This window comes from Scyliorhinus torazame, chromosome 14, assembly GCF_047496885.1.
Source record: "Scyliorhinus torazame isolate Kashiwa2021f chromosome 14, sScyTor2.1, whole genome shotgun sequence".
Taxonomy (NCBI): Eukaryota; Metazoa; Chordata; class Chondrichthyes; order Carcharhiniformes; family Scyliorhinidae; genus Scyliorhinus; species Scyliorhinus torazame.
Window position 1 is genome coordinate 96,333,330 of NC_092720.1, and position 20,277 is coordinate 96,353,606.

The window sequence follows — 20,277 nt, forward strand, 5'->3', positions numbered from 1 at the left end:
TTTCTTATCCAGCAGATACCGGTCTGATTGAGTACCACACACGTGTTGCATTTACCCACTATGCCACTAATTGCTCTGCTGTTTCATTCTCTCTCTCAGATAGATATAAATGATTCCAGGGCACTATTTGGAGAAGAGCAAGGGGTTTTCCTGATGTCCTGGCCAATATTTATCCCTAATCCCATGAACAGATTTAATGGATCAGATGGGCTTTTCCAACCCATCAGTTGTGTATGGTTCAAAAACTGATGAATCAGAAAATCCTGGGAAAACTCAACCGGTCTGGCAGTATCTGTCTGTGGAAAGAGAAACAGAGTTAACATTGTGACTCCGTATGACTCTTTTTCAGTGTTTTCCTTTTTATCTAAAACTGACAATCTGGTCACTAACGGCATTGCTAATTATGAGAGCTGTCTGTGGACATATTGACTGTTGTATTTTTATCATTACAATAGTAACTGCACTTCAAAAGTGCTTAAGAGGCTGTAAGATACTTCAGGATGTGCTGAACTTTTGAAAAACGCTATATAAATGCAAGTTTTTTTCTTTTGTCTCTCCTTCAACAGAAAACTTGCTGCTGTCACAAATGGATATTAAATAGCAATGTAAATCAGTGTTCCAACACAAGATCGCAAACATGGATGGGTCGGGGGCGGGTGGCGGGGCCATAGGTGGTCCCGGCATTCCCAACCATGGTACAACGTGCTCAATGGCCACAACTGGCTTTTGAAAATGCCGGCCATGATCGGTTCTCAGAATGCTGGCTGTCCCAGGCGTGCGTGCCCAGAGGGGCAGACCGCCTCCTCCTGACATCAGCCCGCTGACCCAGGAGCAGATTTTTAAAAAAAAATTGATGGAGTCTTTCCACCAGAAACGGCAGAAGACAGCACGTCACGCGCCCCATACTCTGACCTCACGTGCTCTGGGCACAAGAGAGATTCCTCTATTTTGAGCTGCCAGTAAACAGGCAACAGGACCGAAGAATTGGAATTGGCTCATTTCGTAATAAGGAAGAAAGGGCCAGAGTCATAAATACACCAGGATCTCATAACTAAATCTGCTGGAGAGATCTGCTCAGGAGAGTCCACAGCAGGACAAAGCAGTGTTGGTATGAGCCCCAATGTCTCTGATCAACCCATTAAGAAGAAGCTAAAATCAGGAACAAAGCAGTATAAAGATGATTGCTTGAGGTATGCCTTTATTAATTGTGCCAATGCAAATCAGGGTGCAAAGTCCATGTTTGTTATATGCAGGGAAGTACTGGCAAATGAAAGTTCAAAACCCTCAAAACTTCAAAGGCATTTGAAGACAAAGCTTGGTGAGTTCGAAGACAAACCTCTTAATTTTTTTCAAAGGATGCAGCGAGAACTTAAATAGTCAGCTGAAGTCATTCACAGAAATGTGACATTGAATGAGAGAGCAAGTAAGATTGTGAGGTTCACCTGTCACATTAAAGGTAAGCAAAAATGGTGTGTCGCGAAGTTCAGGTGGCATGGGTCACGAAGGTCGGCCGGCGCGGGTCGTGAAGGTCAGCCAGCATGGGTCCTGAAGATTGGCCGATTGGTAAAAGTGGGTCCCTGGGAAAAAAGTTTGAAAAACACTGGTGTAAGTCATTATCTAATTTGCAGAATATTAGTTAGAAGTGTATCTCTGCTTAACACATGTTATGGGCGACACAGTCGCATTGTGAAGCATTGTTGCTTCACAGCACCAGGGACCCCGGTTCGGTTCCCAGCTTGGGTCATGTCTATAAGGAGTTTGCATGTTTCCCAGTGTCTGCATGGGTTTCCTCCGGGTGCTCCAATTTCATCCCACAGGTCCTGAAAGATGTCCTTGTTAGGTGAATTGGAAATTCAGAATTCTCCCTCAGTGTACCCAAACAGGTGCCCTAGTGTGGCGACTAGGGGATTTTCACAGTAACTTCATTGCAGTGTTAATGTAAGTCTACTGGTGACACTAATAAAGATTATTATTATGCATGCAGCTTACCCCTTTATCCTCAGTAACAATATAGGGTGTGATGAAGTTGGGAGGATGGGATCCTCCAATAATGGGGCTATTCCCCACTCCAGCGTCAAAACGTGGCGTTTCACTCTGGACTTTCCTGAAGAGAGTCCAGAGTGATTCTCCTACCTGAAGGGGGCTAGCAGGGCCCCAGCGTACTCCTCGCAGCTCTGCCTGCTGATACGGGGCCCTGCACTTCCGGTCGGGAGTCCGCGCATGCGCACGGCGGCGGCCTTTGGTGGCCGCCCTGCACAACATGGTGGACTCGCACTGCGGAGCGGCCCTGGAAATATAGCCCCCCCTCCCAAGATCGCGCGCACTTGCAGATTGGTGGCCCCCGATCGCTAGCCTGGCCGTCGGTGAGGCACCCCGGTGAAGGCTCCCCCCTCCCCCACCAGGGCGGCCGCGGACTGATTCCACAGGCACCTCTGGCCGTTCCCGACAGGCAAAACGTGGTTAGAACCACACCGTCGGGAACTCAGCCAGTTGTCGTCGGAGAATCGCCGTAGGGATCTCTGTCAATGGCTCCCTAGATCGCGTGCTCGCGATTCACGACGATTTTCCCGGAGACTCGGAGAATTCCACCCATGGTCTTTTTGACTGAGTGTTGACAATGCAGCTCAAGTTGAGGAAGAGGACGTTAGGTGTACAAAACAAACTTCAGAAAGTTATTTTTAACGGGGGGAGGTAGAGAAGGGCAGAGAGGAAAAAACAATTAGAGTTGCAGTTGCTGATTTTACTGGTTATTTTTAAATACATTCTGTTTAAATGGGATGGAGACCATGTTATCAATGAATGTGTGTTCAAACATATACGCATACAAGTGTAAATCTTTGGCATGGGAAACTGGACTTCAGCTAGCTTGTGTAAATGGGACACCACTTAGCTGAAACACAAACTAAAACTTCCAATCTCACGTTTAGTGGTGGCAATGTGTTATATTAATAACATTATTGCATTCACAAAATGCCATTGAGTTATTTTGAAAATATTCAAAATATATTCACTAATACTGACATTTTATTGTATTGTAATTTGCTTTTCATTTCTTATTTGACCATAAGTGGGCCTTCTAGGTCAAAGATTATTTCCATTTATTTTAGATATTTCTTTATCTATAATACAGGTCACTAGAATATTTATATTGGGTGAAACATGAGATTATTGCATTACCAGACACCAAGACCTGAATTTTTGCACAAATGGAGAGTTTCTCTGTCTGCGCAAAAGTACTGGCAGAGGCCTGAATCTGGATGCCCCACCCCTGAACCCAGTCTGTCATTTTTGTGGGGGTGGGAATGGGAGCGGGTTCTAAAATGGAAATCCATGGTTCATGGAGGAACTGCCCATATAAATCAGCAACCGCCTCTACTTCGGTCATATGTGAAACCTTAAGTGTGCAGATTAGGCCTGGTAAAAGCAGGTCTGAAACTTGTGGATTAGTTTGGATAGTGTTATGGGCCAGGGTTTAGAGAACCCCAAAGTGTATCATGGAGTTCACCTGACCCACAACTTTAAATAGATTGTGGTTATGGGGAGTACAAGGGCCTACTTTACAGATGTGATGCAACAGAGATCTAAAGTACTTTTAAAACAAAACACAATGTTTATTCTATGAATCCAGTTAACATTTTTATAAACACACAGTAAACATCTTAGCAACTATCAACTCAACTACTCCACCCAAAGAATACAGTACTCTATAAGTAACCCTTAATCTTTCCTTGCAACATCCATAAGACAAATACCCTCTTCAACACAGAGATCAGATTTAAATTCTCTACTGAGAGCAGTTATCACTTTTAAATTAGCAAGTGATTTGAAGACATTCTTTTCAAGCAGAAAGAAATCAGAATTACACCTGGTTTCACTGGATGCAGCTCCCAGTCTGCAAAACGAAACTAAACACACCCTGTAGCTGCTCGCTCAAAGCGAAAGTAAAACAGACAGGCAGCCCAACTCCACCCACACTCTGACATCACTGCAGCTATGTCTTAAAGGTACACCCACTACAGCTATTTGATAAACACCCATTTCTTAAAGGTACTCTCGCATTAGCCAGAGTACCCTTTTTGAGAGGTAAGGAATTCCTTTGGGTATGGTCACAGGGCACTTTTGGGAGAGATAAGGCACTTTTTGGGACATGATAGGTGCCTTTTAGAATTTTTAAAAGCAGACATGATTATGCAGTAAAAGTGCATAATTTCAATGAAACTGTCTAAGCTATCAAAACTATCAATGGTTTTAACTCTGCTGGGCTACTAATTTTTTTGAAAGGTGTGGAGTGAGTATAAAAACTCTATTATTAAAGGTATAATACTGCTTGACTGATTTTTAGAACCTAACATTGCCACCGTTGTGGGAGTTTTCAAAACTATTTGGTTATTGTGTACCTCACTCGAGCAACCAGATGGAGATTTTTGGAGTCTTAAAAATGACCTTTATTTCAAGCTCTAGCATGCGAGCTAGTTATCATCCATGTAGCCTGCCAGATTATCTTAGAAGTAATTGACATATACCAATCAAAAATTTCATTTGTTTAGAAATTATCTGTATCCATCCACAACAAACAATTAAGATTACATAAACTATAACATATGAGGAGAGTTATCCAATCACAATTTGGGTACATCTATCTAATTATAATATCATCAAGCATGTATGTTTCTCTATTTATCTACTAACGTCCTGACATAGCTATGGCAGGACGATGTTTGACCAGTGGTGTATCAACTCTCTTGCCCATTGTCCCTTGTTTTACTGGCACACATGAGCTACAGCTGCACAGTCTTCAATTGAATTATTGTGTGCGGACTGTATGACTAAAGCCTCTCTTTTCATTAAACTCGAGAATGGTCCTTGGATGTTATCCGTGGACAGCTTGAAATTAAGGCAGCTCGTGGCTTTTCAAAGGTTATCTGCCTTGACAGTCTGTGACAACTCAGCAGTTAGCAGCTTGTGTGATTTTTAAAACTCCTTTTAATCACAATGGGGTACTTGTTAAGTGAGCAGTTTGATTGACTGTTGCAAGTGATTTTAGAACAGAAAAGTTCCTTTTCAAAATTAGTTGAAGGAATATCAATGCGCTAAATGGGTTTCTAACCAATGAGAGTGATTTTTAAAATAGTGATGCCATCAATAGACACGCTATTTTATGCCAGCATGGCTCTTGAGGCTTGCCCATGGTGGAATCTACGTGAGTTAGCATAGGGTGGGTAAGAGCAAAGGTTGGGGGCAACAAATTGGCACTATGTTGGCATAGAAACTAGATAGGATGCTGGGAATTAGTGGGGGGCCATGAGGAGACAAAGAGATCAGTAGAAGAGGATAGATTGGCATGAAAGGGCATGGGGAAAGTGTGGGGCTGAGGGGGTATGAGGAGCAGTGATTTTAGTTCAATATTAAAAATAAATTCAGAAAAGTACCGGAGCACAGGTGCAGGCCTTCACCCAACATGCCTACACAACTGGCAACCTTCACATTCAGGCTCAATTTCTGATCCACTCCACCCCCTCCCCGCATTAAAAATGCCAACCTCTGGGAATATATTTCCCAGGTAGGATTGGTGGAGCTGGGAAATATCTTGTCTCTGCACTTTGGAATTAGCAGTGAAATTCCAGGCCCGAGTTTGTATATAGCATAGATTAATTAGATGAAAATCATCTAGTTCAATATACCTTTCCAATAGAAGTCTTAGTCAGAAAACAAAGCTGCCATTAATTTGAGACAATTTGGAATTCTCATCCTTTGAGGCTTGTAAGAATACTGGAGTTGAAAATCTGTTACAAAGCTGGGGAGATTTTTGAGACTGTTGTTAAGGCATATTATTAGGGCATAGAATCATAGAATTAACAGTGCGGAAGGAGGCTATTCTGCCCATTGAGTCTGCACCGGCCCTTGGAAAGAGCACCCTACTTTCTTCTTAATAAATTTAGAGTACCCAATTCATTTTTTTCCACAGGGACAGTGACCTAGGGCCGGGATTCAACCTGAGACCTCGGCGACGTGATGCAGCAGTGCTAACCACTGTGTCACCGTGCTGCCCCAAGAGCACCCTACTTTAGCCCACACCTCCACCTTATCTCCATAGCCCAGTAACACAACCTAACCTTTTGGACACTAAGGGGCAATTTAGCATGGCCAATCAACATAACCTGCACATCTTTGGACTGTGGGAGGAAATTGGAGCACCCGGAGAAAACTTACGCAGACACAGAGCGAAAGTGAACATTCCATACAGACAGTCACCCGAGGCCGGAATTGAACCCGGCACCCTGGAGCTGTGAGTTAGCAGTGCTAACCAATGTGTCACCATGCTGCATGATAGAAAGAACTCATTATGGATGTAGTCCATGCATTACCTGACTTGGAATTTTTAAAAATCTCAATTTTATCTACTGTCTTTCACAACTTTAGGATGTTTCAAAGCATAACACGGTCAATGAAATATCTTTGAAGTGTAGTCACTGTTGTAATATAGGAAATAGGGCAGCCAATTTGTGCACAGCAAGGTCTAACAAACATCATTGAGATTTACACCCAGGAAATCTGATTTCAGTGCTGTTACCTAAAGGATAGATATTGGCCAGAGCAACAGGGAAGCTCCCTTGCTCTTCAGGTAAACTCATGGGATGTTTTGTATCTACCTGAGAGAGTTGACAAGGCCCTGGTTAATATCCTATCCAATTGTAGCTCCTTCAACAGTGCAGGCCTCTCTCTGCATAGATGCGCCAACCTAAATTGTGTACTGCATCTCTGCAATGTGGCTCGAACTTAATCTTTTGACTCAGAGGCAAGAGTGCAATCACTGAGCCAATGCTGATACCTTGAATGCTGACACTACCATTCCTTAGGAATGGCATGCTGCCCCATTTATGAGCAGAAAAAGCATATTTTTTTTACAAAGCCCACTATTGTTGGGAATTAGTAGGGGGCCATGAGGAGACTATTGGTGACTGTCATTCTCACTGTGCAATCAGCACCTATCAATGATAATTTGTTATTTTGCCACTTGTCACAAGCTACCCTGCTGCTCATTGCTGTCAAGGGAGCGCTGCCAGTTACCTTATACTGAGCAAATCTCTGAGTAAGGTTCACAACTTGCGTGCGCTACATCCCTATCTGCACGGTTTTAGTAACGAGCTGCGAGAGAACCATGAAAATGAGATTTCCCTCTCTTAGAAGGAATACTTTCACTATCGTAAACCCATTTTCTCAAGGCATGGGTTTACAGCACTAAAATGACCCATCACTGGGCACTTGCTTAGCTAACTTAGAGAAATATCAATGATGAATAAGGAGGCTAGAAATTAACCCCACTTTCGATCCTGGCCTGGTCACTGTCTATGTGGAGTTTGCGCATTCTCCCCGTGTCTGCATGGGTCTCACCCTCACAACCCAAAGATGTGCAGGGAAGGTCGATTGGTCATGCTGATTTGCCCCTTAATTGGAAAAATAGAATTGAGTACTTTAAATTTAATAAAATAAAAAAAAGAAATGAACCCTATTACAGGCATAGGAATCTTCTGAAATGGTTAACATTACCAAAAGAATCTTCTCCAACATTTAACACAGCGGCCTGGTGTCACAGTGGTTGACACTGCTGCCTCACAGCGTCAGTGACCTGGGTTTGATTCCGGCCTTGGGTGACACTCTGTGTGGTGTTTGCACTTTCTCCCCATCTCTGTGTGGGATTCCCCCGAGTGCTCCGGTTTCCTCCCACAGTCCAAAGACGTGCGGGTTAAGTGGATTGGCCATGCTAAAATTGCCTCTTAGTGTCCAGAGATGTGCAGGTTAGATTATGGCTTACAGGGCTAGGCTGGGGTGGAGAGGGAGTGGACCTGGATGGAGTGCTCTTTCGGAGAGTCGGTGCAGACTTGATGGCTGAATGGTCTCCTTCTACACAGTAGGGGTTCTATGATAAGCCTTTGGAAGCTAGACCCTATGACATCTAACCTGACATTGAGAGGTTGATCCGACAAAAACTGGAACATACTCCATTACTACCACAAAACCCATTTCGTATTTTGTTAAACCATTTTCTGGTGTTGAATAGATGATTCCCATCTAATAGGTTAAGAAATGCCAGAATAAACCTCTGTGGCTGATTTTAATAAATAGATCTTAATATATGGGAAGTTTTTGGAAAGTTATCATTGTTCTGAATGTCTGTAGCTCACTGATTTTGTGACATTTAATTGAGTGTTTCATTTGTAGATCTAGAGATTTTACCTTGGTCATGTAGCTGACTAGCTACCTAAATATACATAATAGACTTTTTTCTGCAGTTAGCTGTTACGTTTAGTCAGCATTTGAAAATTCGGAATGATTGTGTCACCAGAGAAACTGGAAATAAATTTGTGACTTTATTTTCAATATTTTTCAGAGTATTTGGAAGTGGTGAATTATTCTTTGGAAAATTTCAGTACCCCGTGTCCTCTGCTGGTGAAGGATGCCTCTGACACATTGGTAGAGTTGCTGGAAAATACCATCAAGTATAAGCAGATAACGCGAGATTTCCAGTAAGTATGATGGATCTCAAAAACATATAACATGAAGCATTTTATGAAGTTACTTGATTTTATTTAAAAACAGGTTGCACTATAAATGGCTCATCATAGAATTTACAGTGCAGAAGGAGGCCATTCGGCCCATCGAGTCTGCACCGGCTCTTGGAAAGTGCACCCGACCCAAGGTCAACACCGCCACCATATCCCCATAACCCAGTAACCCCACCCAATACTAAGGGCAATTTTGGACACTAAGGGCAATTTATCATGGCCAATCCACCTAACCTGCACATCTTTGGACTGTGGGAGGAAACCGGAGCACCTGGAGGAAACCCACGCACACACGGGGAGGATGTGCAAACTCCGCACAGACAGTGACCCAAGCTGGAATCGAACCTGGGACCCTGGAGCTGTGAAGCAATTGTGCTATCCACAAGGCTACCGTGCTGCCCGAAGGCAGGTAATGTTACATAGAACACAGAACATACAGTGCAGAAGGGGGCCATTTGGCCCATCGAGTCTGCACCAACCCACTTAAGCCCTCACTTCCACACTATCTCCGTAACCCAATAACCCCTCCTAACCTTTTTGGTCACTAAGGGCAATTTATAATGGCCAATCCACCTAACCCACACGTCTTTGCACCCGGAGGAAACCCACACAGACACGGGGAGAATGTGTCGACTCCGCACAGACGGTGACCCAGCGGGGAATCGAACCTAGGACCCAGGCGCTGTGAAGCCACAGTGCTATCCACTTGTGCTACCGTGCTGCCTATGTTGGAGTACTCTGTACAGTAACATCAACCTGCTGTCAGGCTAACCTTTTCAAAAGACAATACAGGGCAGGATTCTAAATCACAGCAATCAACGACTTCAAACGTTCATAAGATAATTACTAATGAGGTTGATCAGTCAGTCCAAATAGCTTTAAAACTCCCCCACCCCCCCCACCCCCAATGCTCCATGCAGTATTAAGTTGATTCTTAAATGATTCCTTTGTCTTTGCTAATCTATTTGAGATTGCATTTGAAGTGTCTGATTGAAACATTCTCGGATGTTAATCTTGAATTTCTCTTTTACTTTCTTGAACCGGTGACCACTTATCCTACTTACAAAGGTAATTTTCTTGATTTACGTTCTCATGCTATTTACTATCTTGTATTCCTTTATAGAATACTTTTCTCAGCTGCTGGCTTCCAAAAGGTAAATCCCTCGGTTTCTCCAGTGTTTCTTTGTAACTTGGAGCCCCCAATGGTTGGGATCAACCTTGTGGCTCTTTACACTCTAGCTTCTTCATGTGGACACGGAACCGTTATGTCATCTGTTCACTCCATGGATATGGCTTGATTTGCTGTCCATTTCCAACATTTCCTGTTTAATATTTCCAGTATCTGCAGCTTTTTGTCTTTAAAATTCCCTGGGCTTTGTTGTTTGCTGCTTTGCATTAGTTTAATGTGTTGAACTTTGACTTTTTACCACTCTTAACTCTCTTGTAGCTTTTCTGTCCTTTTCAACATGATTTCTGGAGTCAGTGTGCTGCACATTTCCCTGTCAGTGCAGTACTTCACAGTAGACTTTGTTGTGTGTGTGTAGAAGGCAGCGAGATAAATGCTCCATTTATCTAAAACAGTTGTTCCATGGGCTATATGGGGTAGGTCTCCAGGACAGAAAAGACCAGATTCAGATGCCGTCTTTGGTCAGTTGCTCCAATGTGGGATTAATATCGTTCTACTTCTTGGGTGCTGATTCTGATGTTCAAACATAAATGTCAAGTTCAGTGGTGCATCACAGCAAATGTACATGATCGACATTCTTTCTCTTTTAAGCTGATTGCATAGTTTAAAAGTGGACAGGACAACAAGAAAAACCTCGGCTACAAAATTCCAGTTTGAAGAGAAGAGATTTTCCACTTTAGTCACAATTGGCAGGCTGGGCACTGTTTAAATCACTTTGTTTTCAGAAGTTTTCTCTTTTGAGTTTTCACCAAACTTAAAATTTGCCATGAAGCAGGAAAATTGGGCATAGTTTTAAAATTTCTCAAAGAAATCGCTTGACTAAATATTATGTTAGATGCAGTTTGATTAAAGTTACTAAAACGTGTTTATCGGCAAAAAAGTGACTTAATACGCAGAGCTGGATTTTACGGGATTTGAGCCCTATCACCCTGACGAAAATGTCAGTCGAGAGTCTGCTTGCGAAAAATCAGGCTGTCCACAGAGATTTTGCTCTTGGCAGTGAGTTGGTTGGGGGAGACTTCTGCACCCATTTGACAATGAAGTCCTGCCTTTCAGATGTTGGCCAATCCAGTTGAGCAGTCTCAGAAGCGACAGGTTTGAGTGTTGGCTATTGCTGAGAAGCAAGTCTCCAAAGAAGAGAAAATTATGGAGGCCAGACCGAAGGCAATCCAGGAAATTGGCCTGGTGCCTGTGAGGGGGATGTGGGTCTGCATTTGAGTGGCTGATGGAAGAATTAAAGGGTTAGACATGACATTGAGTGGGTATGCCAATGATTTGAGCAAAATTGTGCCAAAGTAAATTCTGTGAAACATTTGAAATAGGATTCAATCAAGTGAAGCCAAAGATCAGCTTCTGTTGTAACCTCAGCATTCAGTGCACTACAGTTAGAGTGTCACTGCCCCAGGGTGAAGAATGGGGAGAAAAGCAACAAATCGAGATTCAACAACAACTTTCATCTATAGAATGCCTTGAATGCATAAAATCTCCCAAAGTGCTTCACAAGAGTGTAATTAGACCAAAGGTGACACTGACCCAAAGAAAGGGACAGTTGTTCAGGTGAGACATGTTTGAAGGCGCTTCTGAAAAAAAGAAAGATTGAGAGGCGAAGGAATTTGGGATGGGAATTCCAGAGTTTATGGCTTAGACAGCTGAATGTATGGCTGACAATGGTGGGGCAAAGGAAGTGGGAAATGTGCAAGAGGTTGGAGTTGGAGGAACACAGAATTCTCGGAGTGTTGTAGAAGGCCCCCTCCAGTCGAGTAGTGAAAATTGCACCGTGGGAGCCCTGGAACCTCATTTTAATACGTTAGCATGTCATTAGCGACCACTTACTCTCAACCTCCCTCCCCCGTCACGGAATAGTCACCGGGCTCTGGCAAGATGTCACACTGATGCCACTCTCAAGAAGTCTATGTAAGAGTGAATCTGGTGGCCTCACCTCTGAGTGGGATATCGAAGTTGAGCGCTCTGGCAGCCCTGACTTCCGAGGCTCTTTGTTGCCCAGGGTGCACCGGAGAGGACATGGGGGTTACACGTTCCTCTCAGGTCCTAGGTTCAATCACTCAACCACAGGCGTTAGGGGTCGCTCGCAGGCCTTACCTTCCAGTCACTTCAGGAAATCCCTTGATTTTAAGGGATGTGGAGGCTGGCATCGGTTTCTGTGTCCTCCTTGTTGGGCTTCTGTCCAAATCACCACTGAGGGAGTGCCCGTCCTTAGTGGGAGCTGGAAAGTAGATGGGAGGAGGTAAATAGAGAAAGACAGCACTGGGGGCGTCTGAGGATCTTGGGTGGCGTCACATGAGAGTCCAGGCTGCAAGGGCAGAGTGGTCAACTCAGGAATGGGGTAATTCTCTGCCTCATGAGGAATGAAGACGCTCTCACTTTGGGAAGCATGACTGCCATGCAAGTAGAAACCTACACTCAGGCTGCACTGTGAGGACAAAGGGGTTAAGCTCTATTGAATTTCAATTCCACTTGTCTGGGAGGTTTGTCTGTCAGGAATTAGTGTGTAGGGCTGTGAAATAAGAGAATGAGGGTGCCCTCTAGGTTGATGCTTATCATGCTAATTGTAATCTAATCAATTGTGCCTCATCTAGCGGCTGACATTTGCGTGATATGCTATCAAACCCTTCATTGACAAATCAGTTGTCTGAAGAGCTAAACTTCATGTCACTGACTGGATTCCCAAACATTGAATCCCAATGCTCATATAAAAGTTATCATCATATAGGACGTACTGATGGGAAAACCAAATCAAGGCTTCATGGTGAAGTCTATCATCACTCACACCATTGCAGGTCATGATGGGGAGCATCATTATGGCCCTTAAAATGGCAGCCACTCTGAATGAGGGGCTGGTTTCAGCTCAGCACCGGTGATCTGTGTGGCATCTCCCAGTCAGCCACGCAAAATGTATCAGGGAAGATACAGATGCCCTTTGTGCGAGGGCCCACATGTATACCAACTTAGACTGGGACCAAGAGAGCCAGGACACCAGGGCCATGGGCTTTGCCTATTTAGCTGGCATGCCCCAGGTGCAGGGTGTGATAGACTACATCCACGTGGCCCTGTAGTCCCCATGGCATCATGGAGTGTCACTTATGAACTGCAAGGGATTCCACTCCCTCAATATCCAGATCATCTGGGATTGTACAATGCAAATGATGCAGCCCCATTTCCCGGGGAGGATCCCTGATAGGTTCATCTTGGGGCACTCTCAGATGCCAGATGTTTTTGAGGGAGAGCAGAGTCTGGAGAGATGGCCCTTTGGGAACAGGGGTTACAGCTAGGGAGGTTGCTAATGAAGCTGAGGACACAAACAGGTGCAGGGACTCGCTACAATGAATCTCATGTATCAATGCACGTACTGGTCGAGCAGGTGAGTGGACTGCCCAAGATGAGGTTCTGGTGCTTGGACCAGTCGGGGCTGTCCGGCAATACTCCGAGGGTGTCCCACATAATAGTGGTCTACTGCTCTCTTGACAACTTGGCACTGCAGAGGGGAAACCCAGTGAACACGGAGGAGATTGGGGAGCACCACATCTCCTCGGATGAGGTGGTCGGGGAGGGGGTCACGGGCAACCTGCGGAGGATGAGGAAGGACCTCGGGCCATAGCCAGCCCCTGATGAACTAAGGATGCCTCATAGCCTCTCACTGTGAGGACAAGCAGGACTAGGGGTTGAAGATATCTCCCACTGTGAGTACTGTAATCTCATCATTAGTGTGGTACCAGCAGTAGGTTTTCATGATGGTGCCCTGTTCCATGGTATTGCTAAATGTTTATTTCTTTCATTGACTCTGAATATGGCGGTCAATATGGTCACCTTCCTTAATTATAATTACGTTTGCTCTAGAGTCGCCAGGTATTTTTTGATACCGCCACAAGGTTCTAACCGAATACTGATCAAAGACTTGATACACCAGTTAGTTAGTTCAAAGTCAAATGCTTATTTATTTACACACACAGTTAAATATACTCATGCACAAACCCTACAGACTAAACTATCACTACTGCTGAAGCCTATACTTAGCTTCGGGCGCCCACTCAGTCAGAGGAGCAATGGCCGTTGTTCGGTTCTGAGGCTGCTGGGGTCGAAGTGGCGAAGGGGAACAGCTAAGGTCGTCTGTCTGGTAGCCTACGTTGACCTTGGACATTCTTGTTTCTGGTGTAGCTGTTGGACAGGTCTCTCCTTGGTGAGAGCCGGATCCAGGAGAACAATTCTTTCTTGGGGGCTCCTTCTTATACCCAAAGGGGCTTCGCGCGTTTTTGGGCGGGCCTTGAACTTGGCCCCAATCAATTGGGCCGTTTCTTGATCATTCATATTGATCTCATCCAATAAAGGGGTGGGTGCCCTGATGGCTGGGCGTTTCCTAGGTGGCCGTTGGCCTGCTTTGTTCTGGTCTTCTCTGGCGCTGGGGTGTCTGCCTTTGTATCGGTTACTCAAATGTTACTCTTTTGTTCCCGGAGATGGGCCGTTAGTATGCTAATCGGCTTACAGTTTTGGTCTTGTCTGGGAGCTGCGGCTCCAATATGCAGACAAACTCTGAACCTGCTTGTTTTCTCAGTATTGTCCATTTTCCCTGCAATCTTTGCAAAGTGCCCATTTTGTAATCAGGAAGTGGACATCACAGATGGCTACACACCCTCCTTGTGATCCTCAACGCGAAGTGTGAAGGATCTCATTACCGCATCGTCTTCGTTCTCTGACCAAGCGGGACACGCATAAGCACTTCACGGGCTCTACACTGCCCTATCCTATGAATCGCAATTTTACCAAAAATAATTTTACATACATACATCATTATAAAACTCTGTGGGGCGCTATGACATTCAGGCATGCATTACAAAATAAAAAACTGGAACCTCTAACTATCCTCAATTAACTATCACTTAAACAATCAAAAATAATCGGCAACAAAACTGTACAAATAGCAGCAACACAAGTTTCTCTGGCTTGGCAGTCAAGCACAGAGGTGTACATTTCTTTATTGAACGAACAAAACACACACAAAGAAAAACGGATGCACTTTAATTCACTTAAAGGGGTTGGGGGGTTTGTTGGAGTCCAAAAATAGGGGACCTAAACGTGTATACCGGGGTGCGAGAGCGGGAGGCTCTCCTCCGCCATTTTCTGAGTCTAAGTGTCTGCATGACACTGCAGAGCATCGCCAGTACTAAGAGTGATTCTACAATGTACGATAGTGAATACCAGGTTATGAGCTTGTCACACCAGGTCGGGGTGTCGGTAACTGTCTCGGGGGTAATTATCTCAGGGTACAGTGTATGGCAGGGGTGGGAATCATTCACGGCCTGTGTGGTAGGGGTCAGGGGGGTAGCGTCCGCACGCAACTGAAGGGATCCCGCTAAGATCCAGATGAAAAACATGAAGGTTGTCTTCATCTTCCCTTTGTCGGTCTTCTTCTTTTTCTTCCTCTGGGGTTCCTGAGGTTCCAGAGTTCTGTGGACACAAGCATAATATCTGTTATTATCTCGTTTAAGATCTCGTATGTCTGTCTGTCCTTTGTTGCCAATTAATCTAGGACAAAAGTTCGGCACAACAATGTGGGCCAAAGGGCTTGTTCTGTGCTGTATTTTCCTATGTTCTAAATACCCGTTATAATTGGTCACCATCTATGACTCCCTCATTTTTTTTTTAACCGAATATTTGGAACAAGCCATCCGTGAAAAATACTGACACAGTGTGAGCCGTCTCGCAGCCTGTGCGATCTACCATCCTAGTGTTTGAGGATGTAAATAGCATACGGAAGCAACCTAAGGGTCGCCAGAAACAAACAAAAGAATTTTGAACAAAAAGTGTCAAAATGGGGTGCGTATGGGCCGCGGTCGGTAAGAAATGGGTGGATTCCCCGGGTAGGGTGGTGATCAGTGCCGTTTGTGCTCTACCCGAGCGTAGCTGACCAGAGGGGGGTCCTCAGGCAGGGCGGGGACCAGTGCTGTTTCTCCACTGCCTAAGCGACCGGCAAGAACGGGTAAGAATGTGGTCGGCGTGGGGGCTGCCTCTCGTGATAACCTTCAAATCAGGAGAGTAGCTATGAGTGGTGTCTGCCGACAAACTAGTTCCTCTGAACGGTTGTCTGTTGACAGACCTGTTCCATTAACAGCCATTGGGCGTAAAAGGGTAGTTCTGCCTGCATCAAGACGTGGCGTGGGGCCATGAAAACATTTAAATTCACAAACAACATTTAACATGTACATTAAACGAACAAACATACATTACAAACATGGTGTAGGTTCCATCAGAAAGGACACCGTATCTCTCCATCGGTTCCTTTTTACCATCATGTGGACACCTCATTGTCAGTAGCGAACAGGGTCGCAAAGGGATTCGTTTGGTGGGAGTCAGACTCTATTTCATCATCTTCTCCCGGCTGCCATACTCTTGACTGGAGTAGTTTGGCTAAAGCTTATCATTCCGGATGAGCCTGAACGAATTGTCTCGGTGCCAGAATCGTGTGTCGAGGTTGGAGCTACTAGGAGCTGGCCAAATCCAGTCCTAATAAATACTCTGACCCTTTCATGGGGCGTCCGGTCATGAGGGTGTGGGGGGTGTATCCTGTGGACATGGATACCGTGTTTCGTAAGAACATTAAAGCAAATGGGAGAACTGAATCCCAGATGCTGTTCTGTTGCTCCATTTTCCTGAGAGTGGCTTTGAGGGTCCTGTTCATCCTCTCTACAATGCCGCTTGACTGGGGGTGATACGCTATGTGAAACTTCTGCCGAATTCCGAAAATTGTGAGGACGTTCTTCATTACTCGTCCTGTAAAATGCGAGCCTTGATCGCACTCGATACATGTGAGAGGCCCCATCTTGTGAAGATGTGCTGTGTTAGGATTTTAGCTGTTGTTTTGGCCTATTCGTTCTGGATGGAAAAGCTTCCACCCATTTTGTGAAGGTGTCGATGACCACCAACATATACTTAAAACCATTTCTGCAGGGGGTAGGGGTCCTATGTAACCTATCTGCAAATTCGTCCAGGGGCCATTAACGGGGCGGGTGTGACTAAGCTGAGCCTTTCTTGCATATCTGTCCGGATTGTTCTGGGCACAGATCAAGCAATTTTCAATGTAATGGGTTACATCGGCTTTTAAATCAGGCCACCAGCAGAGAGGTCTGAGGTGGGTTAGGGTGGGTTCAATGTTTTAGTGTCTATGATTGTCATGGAACTGACAAATAATCTGGCTGGGAACTACATAAATGCCGTCTTTCAAAATCACACCGTCATGTGTGGTTAAAGCGTTCTTAAACTTCGTACGGGGCTGGGAAGGTTCCTTTTAAAACTTCTCTGAGCTTTTCATCTTCCTTTTGGGCTTTCGCTAGATCCTGAATGTTGGTCTGTGAGACCTGAACCGCGTGTACTGGGGTGCTCTCGGTGGGGGTTCCAAAAGTAACCATGTCTGGAACCTCCCTTCGCTAGGGCGTCTGCTTTAACGTTACCGGGGGGGAAGAACGGTGATGACTGCGGACCTTAATTATACCATATTTCCTATCGTTAGCTGTCTCTAGGATATGCCGGAGTAATGGGGCTGAGGGTAGGGGCTTTCCGTCAGCGGAATCGAATCCTCTAGTTTCCCACAGGGGTAGGAATTCTGTTAAACTATTACAGACATATAAACTGTCCGAATATATGTCTGCTGGGGTCGGAAACGAGTCAGGGTGATCAACAATGTAAGCTATGGCTGCCAGTTCTGCTGCCTGCGAGCCCAGATGTCCTGGCAACATTAATGAAATCTCTTCAAGGGCACGTCCCTGCGCGTCCTCTACATAAATGCCGCAACCGGTGACTCTCTTTCCATTCAAAACTGTGGAGAAACCTTCCACATAAACGTGTCTGTGGGCTGGGTTCTCTGGGGTGTATTATCTGCTTTCCTGGGAGCTGACTTAGGTATAAATGGGCCTGAAGTATGGTTTGTGGTGATGATCTCACACTCATGTGGGGTACCTGCATATTGCAAATTGTCGGCTAGGAAAGTGTGGGTCTTGGTTCTTTTAATTGTAATGTCCCGTCCCTGTAAAAGAAGGGTCCAACGGGCTGCGCGGATTTGGCTGACTGTGCCATCTTTAAATCGACTGTCTAACAATAGTTGTGTTGGGGTGTGTTCTGTGAGGATGGTGATGGGGTTGAGTCCTGTAATGTAGGCGAAGTACCGTACTGCCCAAAAAGCTGCGAGTAGGTGCCTTTCACAGGCAGAAAATCCTTGCTCAACAGGATCTAACACACGTGAGGCATATGCTATGGGGTGTAATTGGTCATGGCATTCCTGGAGGAGCACGGCCGAAAGGGTTCGGTCGGTGCTTGCAACTTCGACTGCGTACGGGGAAAGTGGATCTGGGATCTATATTGCGGGGGCTGTGCTGAGGGCTCTCTTTAAAGCATCCATGGCATCCGTGTGCTGTGAAAGCCATTCCCAAGGTGCCTGTTTCTTGAGATGGTCGGATAGGGGCGCTGCTTTTGTGGCGAAACCGTCGATATGGTTTCGGCAGTAGCCAACCAGTCCTAGAAATGACCGGAGGGCTGAGACATTGTGGGGGAGGGGCAATTTGATGATCAAGTCAATTCTCTTTTGCTCGATCTCACGTTTACCATGAGTGATTACTGTACCCAAGTAAATCACTTTTTCCTGAAAAATCTGGGCCTTCTTGGGGTTGACTTTACATCCAATCTGTTTTAGGAGTCCTAGGAGTTCGGCGAGAATGAAATGTGCTCTCCCTTTGTGTCTGTCTGTAGTAGCAAGTCATCTACATACTGGACCAGACAATCGGGGCGGGAAAATATTGAAGGTCCATTTGCCAGCTGTCGGTGGAAAATGGAGGGGGCGTTGTGGAAGGCACGTGCATGTATTTAGTTGTCCCTGGAATGTAAAGACGAATTTGTATTGGCACGCTTTATCCAATGGAATGGACCAAAAGCCGTTGCTAATGTCCAAAACCGAAATTTGTTTTGACTGGAGTCCCTGTTTGAGCATAGTCTCGGGACTCTTGGCTACGGTGGGGGCTGCTACTGGGGTTACTTTGTTCAGTTCCCGGTAATCAATGGTCAGTCGCCATGATCCATCGGGTTTCCTGATGGGCCAAATTGGTGTGTTATTTGTGGAGGCTACTAATCTGAGAACGCATTGATCAAGCAAACTCTGTATTACCTTTGAGATTTCTCCTTCTGCCTCTTGGGGAAAACCAAGTACTGCTTTTGGGGTCTGGGGTCGGGACCTGTAATGTTCACCAAGCCAGCTATCTTGCCACAGTCGTGCTCGTGCTGTGAAAATGCTGCTTTGTGTTGCTGCAGGACTTCCCTAACCTGTTTACCCTGACTAATGGCTCGAGGATTGAACCAGAAGTATCCTACTGCGCTGATTCTGTTTGCATACTCTCCAACTGTTAGCGTGGCGGGGGCTCGTGCTGCCTTTGCCATTTTCCAAACACATTTATTAACCGGACCGAAAGAGAGGTTGGGGGAGCTCCTAAAATCGATTCCTAGGATGTGTTCAGCTGTCTGGGGTAGATTGACCAAAACTACGGGTTGTTTCGTCGTAATGTTCCCTATTTGTATCACTACAGGGGCTGTGATGTGTCCTTGTTGTAAATGACCTATAAAGCCGCTGAGTGTGATGGTGTCTGTTGTGGGCCACGTGTCGCGTTGAAACATCGTGGAGGAATTAAGTGTGGTGCGGGGCCCTCCTGTGTCCCAAAGAAATTCTACGGGGTGTCCCCGGACTTTACCTGCTACTACTGGTCTACTAGACTTGTCCCAAAGGGTGTCGCAGACCCAAGTTGGGGAGCCCGAACACCGTCAGTCGGTGCCATTCATGTCTGCGTTCTCTGAACGGGCGCTAACGCTATGGATTGGCTTTGCCCTATTCTTATTTAGGGTGCCTGTCTGTTGGGTTTTCTGCTGCTTTTGGGGCATGTTGTACCCTCGTGCATAGTGACCTAATTGTCCACAGTTGTAACACTCCTGGGATTTTGGCTGCGGTGGGCTGTTCCTGCCATCATTTATCCCTGCGGGGTTCTGGTGTGTCCTGACTGGATTCATGTCTGCCTGCTCTTCCTCTGGTTTTGCAAATGCGGTTTTGCCTTGGACGAATTGTTTCCAGGTGCGGGACAATCTTTTCGAAACCCATTTCTCATTGTGGGCCTCATCTGAGGGGTCGTAATTTACGCAAGCTCTCTGTCCTGCCTCTGTCGCATGAGAGACTAGGATTCAAGTCCATTTGGCCATATTATCCGCGGACAAATGGGCGCGGGCTAACTCTCAGAATGCTGCTGTAAAATGTATCCACAAGCATCCAGCAAACGCTGTGGGGTGCTCTGTTTTCTTTTGCCTACACTTGTTTATGCTTTCTACGGGGTTTCCTCTGTTATAGCCGATCGCATCCAGGATCGCTGTGTGCATTTCTTGGAGTGTGCCTCCTCCTACATTCTGTGGGTCGGGAAGAGCTGCCAGGCAACAAAATCTGTCAGGTTTACCTTATATCCCTGTTAGTACGCATGCATTAACACACTTCTG

The 20,277-nt window shown here is 45.5% G+C and overlaps 1 protein-coding gene across 1 annotated transcript in view; it reads left to right on the plus strand.

Moving 5' to 3' along the window:
- prss59 (serine protease 59, putative) overlaps positions 1 to 20,277 on the plus strand; it is a 114,818-nt gene that overhangs the window by 20,975 nt on the left and 73,566 nt on the right. The window contains exon 4 of the mRNA XM_072474522.1: positions 8,390 to 8,525. Within this exon, the coding sequence (XP_072330623.1) occupies positions 8,390 to 8,525 (136 nt within the window). The remainder of the gene's footprint in view (positions 1 to 8,389; positions 8,526 to 20,277) is intronic.